This window comes from Eretmochelys imbricata, chromosome 11 (genome assembly GCF_965152235.1).
Source record: "Eretmochelys imbricata isolate rEreImb1 chromosome 11, rEreImb1.hap1, whole genome shotgun sequence".
Taxonomy (NCBI): domain Eukaryota; kingdom Metazoa; phylum Chordata; order Testudines; family Cheloniidae; genus Eretmochelys; species Eretmochelys imbricata.
The window spans coordinates 68,284,889-68,299,899 of record NC_135582.1 but is presented as its reverse complement, the minus strand read 5'-3'; the positions used below and the strand labels follow the sequence as shown (position 1 = coordinate 68,299,899).

Below are 15,011 nucleotides of genomic sequence, written 5' to 3'. Positions count from 1 at the left end.
CCTCAGCCTCTCCTCGTAAGTCATGTGTTCCAGTCCCCTAATCATTTTTGTTGCCCTCCGCTGGATGTTTTCCAATTTTTCCACATCCTTCTTGTAGTGTGGGGCCCAAAACTGGACACAGTACTCCAGATGAGGCCTCACCCATGTCGAATAGAGGGGAACGATCACGTCCCTCGATCTGCTGGCAATGCCCCCACTTATACAGCCCAAAATGCCATTGTCCTTCTTGGCAACAACGGCACACTGTTGACTCATATCCAGCTTCTCATCCACTGTAACCCCTAGGTCCTTTTCTGCAGAACTGCTGCCTAACCATTCGGTCCTAGTCTGTAGCGGTGCATGGGATTCTTCCGTCCTAAGTGCCGGACTCTGCACTTGTCCTTGTTGAACCTCATCAGATTTCTTTTGGCCCAATCCTCTAATTTGTCTATGTCCCTCTGTATCCTATCCCTACCTTCCAGCGTATCTTCCTTTCCTCCCAGTTTAGTGTCATCTGCAAACTTGCTGAGGGTGCAATCCCTGCCATCCTCCAGATCATTAATGAAGATATTGAACAAAACCTGCCTGAGGACTGACCCTTGGGGCACTCCACTTGGTACCAGCTGCCAACTAGACATGGAGCCATTGATCACTACCCGTTGAGCCCGACAATCTAGCCAGCTTTCTATCCACCTTATAGCCTTAATGTCAATGGCAGTTGCTTTCCCTTCATCAGGACTGACTTTGGTCCTTCATCACAGCGCGCTGTGTAACCCAACAGGAAAATATAGAGAGTTTTGTGACTGCACCAAATTACTGCTTTGTGCTAACTCGATAAGGAGCTGAGGTCAATAAACTTTAGTAGCTTCTGAAGGAGTTTTCGGGGAGGAAAATGGTTGATTCTTGATTAACAGAACTGGACTTTTATTCTTAGACATAGAGGAAGTCTACAGTTAAAACACTTTAAGCTTCTCCCGCCGACATAGCACTGTCTATGCAGGGGGTTAGGTTGCTATAAACTACGTCGCTCAGGAGTGTGGACTTTTCAAACCTCTGCATGACGTAGTTATAGTGATATAGGTCTGTAGTTTAGACGAGACCTTCGTCATAATACTTAAGGCCCCAATCCAGCAAAGCATATAAGCAGGTGCTGAAGTCCAGCTCTGTTCAGCAAAGCCCTGAAACGTAGGCTAAACGTTAAGCACCTACATGTGACTGAGGCATGTGTTGAAGTTAAAGACATGTTAAAGTTAAGCACATGCTTAAGCATTCAGCAGAACAGGGATGGACTGCTGAATCGGGGCCTAAAGAAGGAAAAACTTGCTCAATGTCATGTGAAAGGACCATGGAAATATTAATTTAGCTTTTTGTAAACAGGTCAAATGGATTTATTTTATGTGTTTGTTTTGATTTGTTTTTTTAAGTCTAATGCAACCCTGAAGCAGATGGCTGATCTAATGCAAAAGTCCCAGGAATGGCTGGACAAGTCACCGTTGATCATGAATTCACTGACTACATTAAACGAAACAATTCCAGTTGTCAAGGTATTATTATCTCACAGCTAACAGGGTTCCTTTGTCGCTCAAGTTAACAGAAGGCTGGGGGCAGATCCTCTCTGATATAAATTGTCATAGCTCTATTGACATCCACCAACAATACAAACACCAAGAGATTCTAAAGGGGCACCTTTTCAGAGCTAAACCCTCCTTCTGAAATGCTTACAGTACTTCCTCTAAAACTTCCAACACACTGAGGACAGATGGTTGGCCATACAAAGGGGAGAATTCTCTTAGGTTTGTAAATGCAATTGCCTTCTGCTTGACGTAGCAATCAAAGCTGGGTGACTCATCACAGGGCTCACCCCAGCCTGAGATATCAAAGAAGTGGTTCTCCTCAGGAAGCAGAAAAGCTGGAATAATATCTAGTTTTTCTCATTAGAAAAGTGCTGGAGAGCCTAGAGGATGAACGAATGCCATTCTGCCTTTGTAGCTCAATGAGGAAAAATATTTAAATATCAAGGTAAAACTTCAAACTCTCTCCATGAGGAACAAGTCACTGTTCAAACCTGGAAAGCTGTAACGTGGCTCCTCTTTCTACTCACTCTCCGTGCTTAAGTTACTTTGAGGCACTTTGAGGTTACTTTGAGTTACTTAAGTTACCTTAGCAGCAATGATTGGCTTCTTTTTGGTGAAGAAACAGAGCACAGCCTGTTATAGAAAGCATATCTTGGGAACACAGAGTAAATATTAACTGGTCTCAGTGGGAGAAATTCACCACAGTGTATATGGCATAGCTAGACTCCTGGAAAATCCAGGACGGAGCGTGTGAAAGTCAGCGATGAAACATTCTCCACTGAGCGGACTCCCTTGTGGAATGAGCTATTAGAGATTCAGCTAAGCTCAAACCTGAAGGCCTGAAGCTCATTTACACGCAGGCCGCTCTGCACTGTGCTCTGACAGCGAACAGCGCCCTTACAGGGTCTGTCTACACAGCATTCTGGAGCCCGCGGGTTCGAGCCTCCCAGGAGGGTCGACAGACTCGGGCTAGCACGGCTCATGCTAGGGTTCTAAAAATAGCTGTATAGACGGGGCTGGACCTTGGGCTCTGAAGCCCAGGGAGAGGGGTGGGCTGAAGAGTCCAAACCACAGCGTCTAAGCACTGGCTGTATGTCTAGTTTCAGAGCGCTAGGGTAAACCACACCTGCTGATCTGGGCTGGGACACTTGCTGCTGCAGGCTCCAAAACTGCAGATACACCAAAAGTTGGTAGAAATTACATTTGCACATACTTTAACGTCTCTGTGTCACTAAGGATCCAGGCCTAAGTGCTTTCCAGAACCAGTCCGATGCCCAGTGAAGTCAATGTGATTGTTTTCCGTTGGATCAGGCCCTTAGAGAGCTGTAAGACACCGTCACTGGCTAAAGTTTTCTCTCTGTAACTGAAATCAAGTGAAGAGAGGAGGCTCAAGAAGGGTGTAAGTAACATGGAGGGGATCCAAACAGGATGAATGTCACTATCTCTCTCTCACTGTCATTTGATAGAATACCCTGCAGAATCCATTTGTGCAAGTTTTTATCAAACTCATGGTGAAGCTGGATGCTGTCAAACTGCTGAGCGAAATAAATGAACTGGGTAAGTTGCTATTCATACACCTCCTATTTATATAATAGTGCTCAGAACATCACAACTGCCTCACTGCCTTAGACCATTGGTGTAACGATTCCTGCTGGCCAGTAGCTGGTGCATTAGTGCCAATCAAGCTCATCCATAGTGTATATTTGCAATGCTCATGCTTTGTGGGACTGGAAAGATTCCTCCTTCACCCTCTTAAAATATTAGCATATGTCCTGAGCAATGTGGTTTGAGTGCCCACATTATGGATGGATGGGGGGAGAAAGGGAGCATTATGATCCTTGTTTTACAGATGGGAAACTGAGGCATAGAGGGATTAAGTGATTTAGCCAAGGGCACACAGGAATTCTGTGGCAGATTTTGCCTTGAAGTGCAGTCTCCTGAGTCCCAGTCTTGTACCTTAGCCCAATGCCACTCATCCTCTCCATAAATATGTCTTATGTGGCATCCAGTGTGTAACACAAAACACATTATCAGATGCATAAGCCAGTCTTTTAGCTGTGGGATCCCTGAAATGTAACCTGTTACTATGTTGTTGTTGTTTTTAAAGAAGCTAATGTCAAACCAATATTTTTAAAAAAGGTAAACAGGATGATGCAGATCAGGCCAGTTAGCCTGATAGTGATCCCAGGAAAAATTTCAGGAAGGCTGATGTGGGATATCATCAGTAAAGAATTAAAGGACAGTAGCATAATTAATGCCAATCAACATGGTTTTATGAAAAATGAGCTTGTCAAACAAATGTATCTCATCATAAACTGGTCACTAGTTTGGGCGAGAAAGGTAACTGTGCTGAGATAATAGATTTCTGTGAGTCATTTGACTTAGTCCTGCATGACATCCTCATAAAAAAAAATTAACACTATACAAAATTACTGTTTTCCATATTAAATGGATTAAAACCTAGTTAAATAATAGATGTCAAAATAATTGTAAATGAGGAATCATAGAACCCTAGAAGTATAAGACTGGAAGGGACCTTGAGAGGTCATCTAGTCCAGTCCCCTGCACTCAAGGCAGGACTATATAAAAACAAGACCATCCTTGGCATGTGTTTGTTAAAAACCTCCAGTGATGGAGATTCCACAACCTCCCTAGATAATTTATTCCAGGGCTTAACCACCCTGACAGTGAGGAAGTTTTTCCTAATATGCAACCTAAACCTCCCTTGCTGCAATTGAAGGCCATTGCTTGTCCTATCCTCAGAAGGTAACGAGAACAATTTTTCTCCCTCCTCCTTGTAACAACCTTTTATGTACTTGAAAACTATTATCACGTCCCCTCTGTCTTCTCTTCTCCAGACTAAATAAACCCAGTTTTTAATCTTCCTTCACAGGTCATGTTTTCTAGACCTTTAATAATTTTTTGTTGCTTTTCTCTGGACTTTCTCCAATTTGTTCACATCTTTCCTGAAATGTGGCACCCAGAACTGGACACAATACTCCAGCTGAGGCCTTATCAGCATGGAGTAGAGCAGAAGAATTAGTTCTTGTGTCTTGCTTACAATACTCCTGCTGATACATCCCAGAATGGCATTCCCTTTTTTTGTAACAGTGTTACACTGTTGATTCATATTCAGCTTGTGATCCACTATAACCCACAGATCCCTATTCACAGTACTTCTTCCTAGGCAGTCATTTCCCATTTTGTATGTGTGCAACTGATTGTTCCTTCCTAAATGGAGTACTTTGCATTTGTCCTTATGAATTTCATCCTATTTACTTCAGACCATTTCTCCAGTTTGTCCAGATCATTTTGAATTTTAATTCTGTCCTCCAAAGCACTTGCAACCACTCCCAGATTGGTATCATCCACAAACTTTATAAGTGTCCTCTCTATGCTATTATCTAGATCATTAATGAAGATCTTGAACAGAACTGGACTCAGAACTGATCCCTGTGGGACCCCACTTGATATGCCCTTCCAGATGGGCTGTGAACCACTGATTGATTACTCTCTGGGAGTGGTTTTCGAACCAGTTACACCCTCACCTTAGCTCCATCTAGGCTGTATTTCCCTAGTTTGTTTATGAGAAAGTCATGCAGGTACCTACTTGGAGAATAGACTTCTGATACCAGACGACTCTTTAATTGATCAGAAAAAGGCTTTAAAAGCTCCAATGGTTGGAAGCTGAAGCTAGAAAAATTCAGACAAGAAATAGGGTGCAAATTTTTAACAGTGAGGGTAATTAACCATTGGAATGACGTGCCTAGGGACATGATGGATTCTCCATCACTTGATGTCTTTAAATCAAGACTGGATGTCTTTCTAAAAGATAAGCTAGGGCTCAGACAGAAGTTATGGGCTTGATGCAGTGTTTACTGGATGAGGTTCTATGACCTGGGCTACGTCGGAGGTCAGTCTAGATGATGATAATGGTCATGTTCCAGTACCGGATATGGACTGGCAGCAGAGCCTGCTTATACTCATGTGACGTGTTCATCATAAGTTCCTTTAATGCTCTGCCAGGTATGGCTGAGGTTTCTTTAAATCAATGGTCACCAACCTGTTGATCCCGGAGCCTCGGCCAGTCAATCGCAATCTCCGGGCCGCTAAAAGTCCAGTGGGTTCAGGGGCTCAGCCCTGCCTTCCTTGGCCCCACGCCACTCCCAGAAGCGGCTGGCTGCTGGCATGTCTATGCGGCCCCTGGGGGAAGGGGAGGGTGAGGCGGCTCTGTATGCTGCCCTCGCCCCTTGCACCATCCCTGCAGCTCCCATTAGCTGGAAACCGACCATTGGGAACTGCGGGGGTGGCACTTGCAGGTGCAAGCAGTGCACGGAGACCTGCTGCCGCCCTCCCTCCAGAGGCAGCATGCAGAGATATGCCAGCAGCCAGCTGCTTCTGGGAGTGGCGTGGGGCCACAGCAGGCAGGCAGCCTGCCTGAGCCCTGCTGTGCTGCTGACCAGGAGCCGCCTGTGGTAAGCGCCTCCTGCCTGGAGCCTGCACCACACCGCCCCATGCCCAGCCCAGAGCTCCCTCGCAGACCCTGCACCCCCTCCCACATCCCAACCCCTTGCCCCAGCCCAGAGCCCCCTCCTGCACCCAAACTCCCTCCCTGAGCTTGCACCCCAAGTCCCTGCCCCAGCCCGGTGAAAGTGAGTGAGGATGGGAGGAAGGACTGGAGGGAGCAGGGCCTCGGGGAAGGGGCGAGGTAGATCCTGGGTTGATCTTAAATTCAAAATATGATCTTGTCTGTAAAACGGTTGGAGACCACGGCTGTAAATGAACACGGTGCCACCTAATGGCTGAATAGTGTAATATGGGTTAGCATTCCATTATAATTATAGTCCCTTCCAGCCTCAAAATTTATGAAAAATAGTCTTAAAAACCATAAGGCCTAGTTTAAATGACTCCAATCCTGAATGTTAGTCAAATAGACATTGCAAGAGAATCTCTGCAGTAAATTGTATTAATCCCCTCTGGCCACCAGAGGACACTGTTCAGACATAATTATTCACCCAAATAGTGAATTGGAAGCCTGATGGGAAGTGATTTTAATAATTCACTCACATCAGAACTGGAGTTTTGCTTTAAAGTTTTCAGGTCTCTCAGGTCCCCCTCTCCTCCCTACTCCCTCAGTGGAGTAATGTAGCAGCCACTTTAATAACATAAGAACAGCGATACTGGGTCAGACCAAAGGTTCATCTAGCCCAGTGGCCAATGCCAGGTACCCCAGAGGAGATGAACAGAACAGGTAATCATCAAGTGATACATCCTGTCGCCCATTCCCAGCTTCTGGCAAACAGAGGCTAGGGACACCACCCCTGCCCATCCTGGCTAATAGCCATTGATGGACCTCCATGAACTTATCTAGTTCTTTTTTGAACCCAGTTATAGTCTTGGCCTTCACAACATCCTCTGGCAAGGAGTTCCACAGGTTGACTGTGCATTCTGTGAAAAACATCTTCCTTTTTAAACCCGCTGCCTATTAATTTTATTTGGTGACCGCTGATTCTTGTGTTCTGAGGAGTAAATAATACTTTCTTATTTACTTTCTCCACACCAGTCATGATTTTATAGATCTCTATCATTTTCCCCCCCCTTAGTCATCTCTTTTTCAGGCTGAAAAGTACCAGTCTTACTAATCTCTCCTCATACAGAAGCCGTCCCATACCCCTAATAATTTTTGTTGCCCTTTTCTGAACCTTTTCCAATTTCAGTATATCTTTTTTGAGATGGAGCGACCACATCTGCACTCAGTATTCAAGATGTGGGCGTACCATGGATTTATATAGAGGCAGTATGATATTTTCTGTCTTCTTTTCTATCCCTTTCTTAATGATTCCCAACATTCTGTTTGTTTTTTTGACTGCCACTGCCCATTGAGTGAACGTTTTCAAAGAGCTATCCACAATGACTCCAACACAGCCCTTGTTTGTGTGAGTGGAAGCTGATGTAGATCAGGAGTGAGTCTAGCTCATTGCAACCCATATCAGCATGCTGTTTAGAATGAAATGAGTGCAAATAGTCACCTATTGGGTGCAATCACCTGTCCTAACTGCAGCAAAACCATCATACTTGTGGCCGCTGTTCCACATTAGTTACACTGCATTATGTAGTCACAATGTACAACAGCCAGAAGACAGCAGTACTTTTATTGGCTGCATTAACAGGTCTAATACACACAGCACCATGGCAGACCTACCTCCTACCTGACGGGCTTGGATAAAATAGATTGTGTTCACCACTGAGCTAAAACAGATCAGCAGACATGGCGATTACACTGAAAATCACTGGACGTGGAACGAATGGAGAACATCATACACAGTTTAAAAAACCAGCAGATTAGCAGTAACCTCTGGTTTGAAATGGCTGTCACATTCCATAGTTGGCATTCTCCCAAAGACAAACTGATGAGCGTGTAAAAAATGATTAACCTAAAAATTGGGTCAACCACATGCATTCATTGCACTGATAAATGCAGAATAATATTTTACGATTAATGTTTAGTGTGATTGTTTTTTTCCATCGTTATTAGCAGTAACAGCATAATGAAGTGATGGTTCTTTTGCTTCATTCCCTTCCCCCTCACCCCAGATGATATAAGGTTGGAATTGCAGAACAACGCTGACATCATCAATCAACTGAACACATTATCTACCCTGGCAGTAAATGTATCCTCCTGTGTGTCGTTTGATCGCATTCAGGTGGCAAAAAACAGAGAGGCGCTGGAAATGGTAGCTAAAGAGCTTTTTTTGAGGAATGAACTTTTTGGAAGTAAGTGCCATGTTCAGTTACAGAAATGCCCATGTAATTAATGAATTAACCCTTTTTACCCTGTTATCATGTGCAGTAGCCAAAGTGCAGTTCATGAGTCAAGTGCTATACCCAGAGTTCTATACTAGGAAGACAATAGGTCCCAGCAAACAATGCTCAACCTGCAATCTTCAGCCAATCAGCCATGACATATTGCATGGCCATGCCTCCTTATCACAGATGAGAGTGGGCTACAATCTGCTCCTTTTCATGCAGATAGGTGTAGGTAGCCCTTGGTATCCTGGCAAGGTGCCATTAGGGTCTTCTGTTGAGCCACCTTGGGAACCCCTGGTGAATCTCCAGGATACAGAGCTGTCCTCCAGATAGGCCTGTAGAGGGAAAGGGATATGTAAAGCAAGTAATATGAAGAGACCACACCTTTCTTTAGCAGATCATACTGTTCTTAAAATGCTTTAATGAAACCAAATAGTAGCCCATTATTGTAGGAGACGTATATTAGCAGATGAGAACTACATTCGTAAAAGTCAGATGAATTTGGCCTATTAATATTTGGCTATCATATCAAGTAGGGAAAAAGAAAGGATCTTATGTGTGTCCTTCGTTTAATTTTTAAAGGAATCGGAATGCGAGCTCAGGACTTTCTTGACAGTCCCATAAACTGTTCTTTTTTAATATCCCATAATTCAAGCCACCATTAAAAACATCTCCCTTATCAACAGAAACTCTACTAACCTTAATAATGTGATGTATCAGTAGTTATTAAAACTGATTTCTTGTACCTCTATCATACATGAGATTTGATAATCTGTATATGGAATATTTATAGTTTTCCTAGTCGGGTTAGATCTAAGACCAAGGTTTTCCAAAAGTGACTAGTGATTTTGGGTACCTCCAATACTGAGTGCTGATGTAGGAACAACTTAAAAGGGTCTGCTTTTCAGAGGGTGGGTTCTTGGCACCCAGAATCACCAGTCGGTTTTGGAAATGTCAGCAAAAATACAGTGTGAGCAACAACAGCTAACTCTGCTTTTACATGCTTGATAGTGACAACAAATTGCATATCTAGCTGAGCAGTAGGCTCTTCAGTTAAAAGACGGTTGGGTTTTAATATGCAAAAGGGTTATAAAAATGAGGAGTTCAGATTTGATACTTATACGTGGCACTATCCTACTGCAACCGTTGTTGACTGAAAAATAAATTTCACTTTGTTTTCTCAAGGTGTCATTTTCAATCTACCATCAAGCAGTAACAGACAGAGGAGAGCAACTCCCGACAGTCTCTCCCTTCCTCCACTAGTCAATTATACCATCCGAATGAGCAGCAGGATTTCCCAAACGACAAATAGGATCAGGGAAAGGATCTGGACCGTGGGCCCACATAATTCAACCTCGCAGAGCCAGATCTACAGCCGAGCCTTTATCTATATCCAGGACAGTATCGAGAGAGCAATCATTGAGTTGCAGACTGGGAAGAGTCCAGAAGAAATAGCTGTTCAAGTCCAGGCCACTCCCTACCCCTGCTACAATAAGGACATGTAAGTTCATGAGCCCTCAGGAAGTCAGCAAATCCATACCCTTGCACTGAGGCAGGACCAAGTAAACCTAGACATCACTGAGAGGTGTTTATCTACAGTGTTCGTAAAATCCTCTAGTGATGGGGATTTCACAGCCTCCCTTGGAAGCCTGTTCCAGAGCTTAACTACCCTTATAGCTAGACATTTTTTCCTAATATCTAACCTAAATCTCCCTTGCTGCTGATTAAACCCATTACTTCTCATCAATGACAATGACTTGCAGAACGTGTTATACATTAGCAGGATAATTACAATGATTGGGACTTATCGGCTTCCTCAAAGCCATACTCCATGAAAAGAAAATCATAATAGAAAAGGAAAATCTATATGAAGATTTAAAGAAATATTATTTTGTTGTTTTAAAGGATCCAGGATGAGACTCTGGCCCTACCGAAATCAATGGCAAAACTCCCAGTGACTCTAGTGGGGTGAGGATTTCACCCAGAGTGCCTTGTCTCATCATTGTACTATAAATATGTGAATCGTCATAATTCCCTTAGGTACTACTGTAGGTGAAAATTACTACCCCCATTTTATAGACAGGGAAACTGAGGCATAGCGAGTCACTGGCGGAGCTGGGATTAGACTTCAGGAGTCTTGGCCTATTTCAGTAGGTGTATAAATCCAGATAGTACCTTAGATAGTAGCTGAGTAGCAGATAGTAGCTTATCTGTTGAGGAAAAAAAAAGTCCCTAAGTTTACGAGCCTAAATATGAGCTTTAAGTTACTTGATATTACTTCAAGTCGCGGTATTTATTTTTCATTCCAGCAATTCCAGTTTAGACACCGTTCATAGTGTACAGTTCTGCTACATATGCCTCTCTCTCTCAGGGGTTGCAAGAGCTATAGAGGAGATGAGGTTGTAACTCTCCTCTCAACAATGTTGAGGGGAGACAGATGAGATTCCAGTACACTGAGCAGTCAGGGTTAACTGCCTGCTATACCAAGTGGTGCAGTATGAATGGTGTATGAACCAGAGTGAGTCTTGATAAACAGACTGGCACAGGAGTGAGGAGTTTTGGATTCTGCTCACCTTGAGCCAGATCTCAGTGGGCATAAATCAGCATAACTCAGCTGACTTCAATACAGCCATGCCACTTTATACCAGCTGAGGATCTGGCCCCTGGGTGCGACAGTTCTGATAAGAAATGGGATCCTGGGTCTGTGATGTCTCTGAATTATTACAGGGACCAGAGGCGGCATCCAAGCTGGGTAAACACATGTGTGAAAAGCCATTTTCAATGTATTTTACAGCAGTGAGGGATGTTCAGCAAATTGCACTGTTGGCTTGGACACTCATTCTACAGAGGGCAGTATAACTGACTCCACTCGGGCAGACCGAAAGGGTTGGGCAGGGACGGTGTCCCTGGCCTCTGCTTGCCAGAAGCTGGGGATGGGCGACAGGGGATGGATCCCTTGATGATGACCTGTTCTGTTCATTCCCTCTGGGGCACCTGGCACTGGCCACTGTCAGAAGACAGGATACTGAGCTAGATGGACCTTTAGTCTGACCCAGTATGGCCGCTTTTACTGCAGGACATTTCATACTCAAAGCACGAGGTTGTGCCACCTGAACTAAACAGCTAGCTGCATCCCGTAGGGCACTTGTTAACCTTATAGGTCGATCAGCCGAGAGACCGAGAGAGAGAGAGTTGTATTCTCCTAATGTAGGTTACAATAGGATAATTCACATGCAAAGGTCTGCCACCTTATTGTGACTGTGAAGTGGTCAGGAATAGTTCAGACAATATGTCAATTATTTACAGCAAAAATACAGATTATTATTGTTAAATCATTGTGTACTATGATGAACTATTTCCTAGAGGCACTCATTATTGAGCTGTAAGCTGCTTTTCTCGCACTCTTGCTGCCAAGAAAACAACTCACCTTCACAATTCTCTTTCCCCCACCTGGAAAGTTCAGGAGATGCCATTTCATTCAATCATTAAAATACCCAGGAGCTGTGGAATGACGCTGCAGTAGAAGCTGCTATAAAATCAACATTCATCAACTGATACCGCTTAGTTACCATTTTACAGGCAAAGTTGTGGCAATCTCATATGTCATTGTACCGTAACATTTGGAAACTGCTGAAATTTGGAGACCTGGTTGACGTTCATTTTAGTTGAAAAATGCAGTTTTATCTAAATCAAAACCTTTCATGAACGTGGGTTGATTTTTATGACGTCTTTGAGTTTCCAACTAAAACAATTCAGAACAAAATTAAATTTTAATTTCGCTTGAAATAGTTTCATTTGAGACTTTTTGCAGAAATAGTACTGGCTTTTTTCATCAGAAAGGGAACATGCTATATGTTCCTTAAAATTAATCTACTGTGGAAAATCAATCAGGTAACAATCTTGTTTTCAAATACAGTAGGCTCAATTTACTACCACCACTACTTCCTTTTGAGTGGAAGGAAAGTCTGCTGGCTAACGCATAGGGATGAGGATCAATAAATGTGGATTCTAATACCAGTTCTGTCACAGTCTGACACTGGGCAAGACACTTGGGCCACAGTTTGCAAATGTGGGTGTCAAGTCAGGCACCTGAATCCATATGTAGGCAGGGAAATAAGCAGCCTGATTTTCAGAAATGGTAATTATCTGCTGACTGTATTGACTAACTTTATTCGGAGTCATGAATTCCCAGCACTTTGGATTTAGGTGCCTATCTTTAGGCGTACAGTTTTGAAAATGTTGGCCTTAATTTCTCTGTGCTGCAGTTTTCCCAGCGGTTAAAATCAGACGAATAATACTTACATGGTAGCAGGGTAAAAAGGGTTAATTCATTAATATTTTTAAACTGTTTGGAAGGTCCTATGTAAGTACAAAATATCCTTATTCTAATAATTATATTCTACATTTAAAAATATGAGCATGGTTTTCCTCTGCAAAGAGTATTAGTTTGAAAAGTATATTCTTCATAAATCCCAATCCAGCACATTTTCTATTCAGCTAAATCCTGCATTTGTCTTTTACAGGTTCTTAAGCAGTGTGACCTACTCTCTTCCATTTGCTCTGATGGCTGCTTGGTCACTGTTTATAGCTGCTTTTGTGAAAAAGCTTGTTCAAGAGAAAGATCTAAGGCTATATGAGGTACAGTAATGAAATTATGACTAGATTTTCTATCTAGAAGATAATGTGACATTGACTGGAGCAACATAAGTGTTAAAAGCCCCATTTTCAATGTATAAAATGCACATGTTAAACATGTAAATGTATGGAGTCAATGAAATGAATGAATTGTAGTTGAAGGGAAATCACTTACTTTCTTTGTTAAAATGAGAGCTGGCGGCTGACAGAGTTTCTGCAAATAAACCAACTCCTGCTGCGTGTTTCCATTTAGGTGGGTGGGGATGACAAGCTGTCGATGTGTTATTAGTGGTTTTATTCAGTGAGGAATGGGGGACAGCTATATGAAACGTTCAACCTAAAATCAACTTATGTACAGCCTGGTTCAAGTTTAACCTGTGTTTCTGAACGTGCTGCAATGGTTTGCTGGAACTGCTCTGTTTGTGTAAACTGTCTTGCAAATCTTTTGTTATCTTGACTTTTCCTGAAAGGTCGCTCAGGGCAATCTAGTCACATAAGTCTCATGGCTCGTCTCTTGTGTCCCTGATTGGACCCATACCCCGTGTGATCAGGAGGGGTTTGCAAACTCAGGAGACACAATGTTCCCTGGGTATCTAAAGGAGAGGCTGAAATTGGGGCAGGCCCCCAGCCAGTACAATGCCCCAGGTGTTGTATTTTACATCATCTCTTGCGAAAGAGAGCTCTTGGCTCATTGCGCCTACCAGAGGGAAAATAATAGCATTGAAAGCAAAGTGAAGTTCTTTTCCCTGCCATAATTTAATTGGATTTTCAAAGTGAACATGGACTACAGCCTTGAGAGCCAAAGGGCTTTTGCAAGCCTAACCCTCAGCAATCAACAAGAACTCAGACAGATCTGTTCCTGTTACCATTCCCATGGAAACAGCTGCTGGATCACCAAAAAATGTCTTAAACTAATGGACACTTACAAAAATTGAAGGAAATTTCATGAATTCTTTTCTTAAAACAACCCAAAACCAATTAATTGATTGATCTAATTGATCGCAGCTTTCATGCCATTTTCCACAGGAACCAGAGTAGCGGCAGGCTTGTTAGAAATGTAACCAGTCGCATCAGTTATAGAAAAGAGCTGTGAATGTGGTTTCTCTTGCAGCACATAATATTCTTAGGCTACTAAAGCTGAGAGGGCCAGGTTCACAGCTGATGTAAATGAGTGAGCCTTTGTTGCAGCAGTGTCTGTTTATACCAGGAGGCTCTGGATTTCTAGTGTTAGGTAAGAGGGAAATGAGGAAATTGACTTTTTCTTTTACAATGCGGTCCTTGGTTGAGATTTTAAAAGTGTCTTTGAAGTAAAACCACTCAATAGTCTTTTAAAATATACTCAAAATGTTTTAGAAAAGCAACGAATACTATAGGCTTATACGAGAGGCTAATGTTAGTATTTGCGTTGGATTTTGGGGGCCATGTATACCTTCTGGGACATGTCACTCTTTTACCTGACTGTTCTGCAAACACAGGATAGTCCGAAGATGCAAATTTGCTAGGCTACACTGGTTTATAAGTAGAGCATATGCCAATATTAGAGAGGGCATGCGCTAATTTCATGCACTATCCAGAGTGTGAGAAGAGAGAGAAATATTTCAGTGACAAGTATATAATCAGAAATATCTCTTAATAAACAGCTGTCCCTTTTCTGCCTTCTTTTCCATAGTACATGAAGATGATGGGTGTCAACTCCAGCAGCCATTTCATTGCCTGGTTCATTGAAAGCGCCACCTTCCTTCTAATCACAGTCATGTTTCTCATCATTATACTGAAAGTTGGCAACATCCTGCCCAAAATCAATGTGGTGATTCTGTTCCTGTACCTCATGGACTACAGCCTCTCCATCATAGCCATGTGCTATCTCATCAGTGTCTTCTTCAACAACACCAATATCGCCGCCTTGGTCGGCAGCCTTATCTACAGCCTCACCTTTTCTCCCTTCATTGTGCTGCTGGTAATTGAGAATCATTTGAGCTTTTCAGTGAAGAGTCTGCTGGTAAGTTTTTTTCTCAT

The 15,011-nt window shown here is 42.9% G+C and overlaps 1 protein-coding gene across 1 annotated transcript in view; it reads left to right on the top strand.

Moving 5' to 3' along the window:
* ABCA12 (ATP binding cassette subfamily A member 12) overlaps window positions 1–15,011 on the top strand; it is a 122,874-nt gene that overhangs the window by 50,396 nt on the left and 57,467 nt on the right. The window contains 6 exon segments of the mRNA XM_077829474.1: window positions 1,404–1,523; window positions 3,020–3,110; window positions 8,148–8,327; window positions 9,546–9,861; window positions 12,884–12,998; window positions 14,665–14,994. Coding sequence (XP_077685600.1) covers window positions 1,404–1,523; window positions 3,020–3,110; window positions 8,148–8,327; window positions 9,546–9,861; window positions 12,884–12,998; window positions 14,665–14,994 — 1,152 coding nt within the window.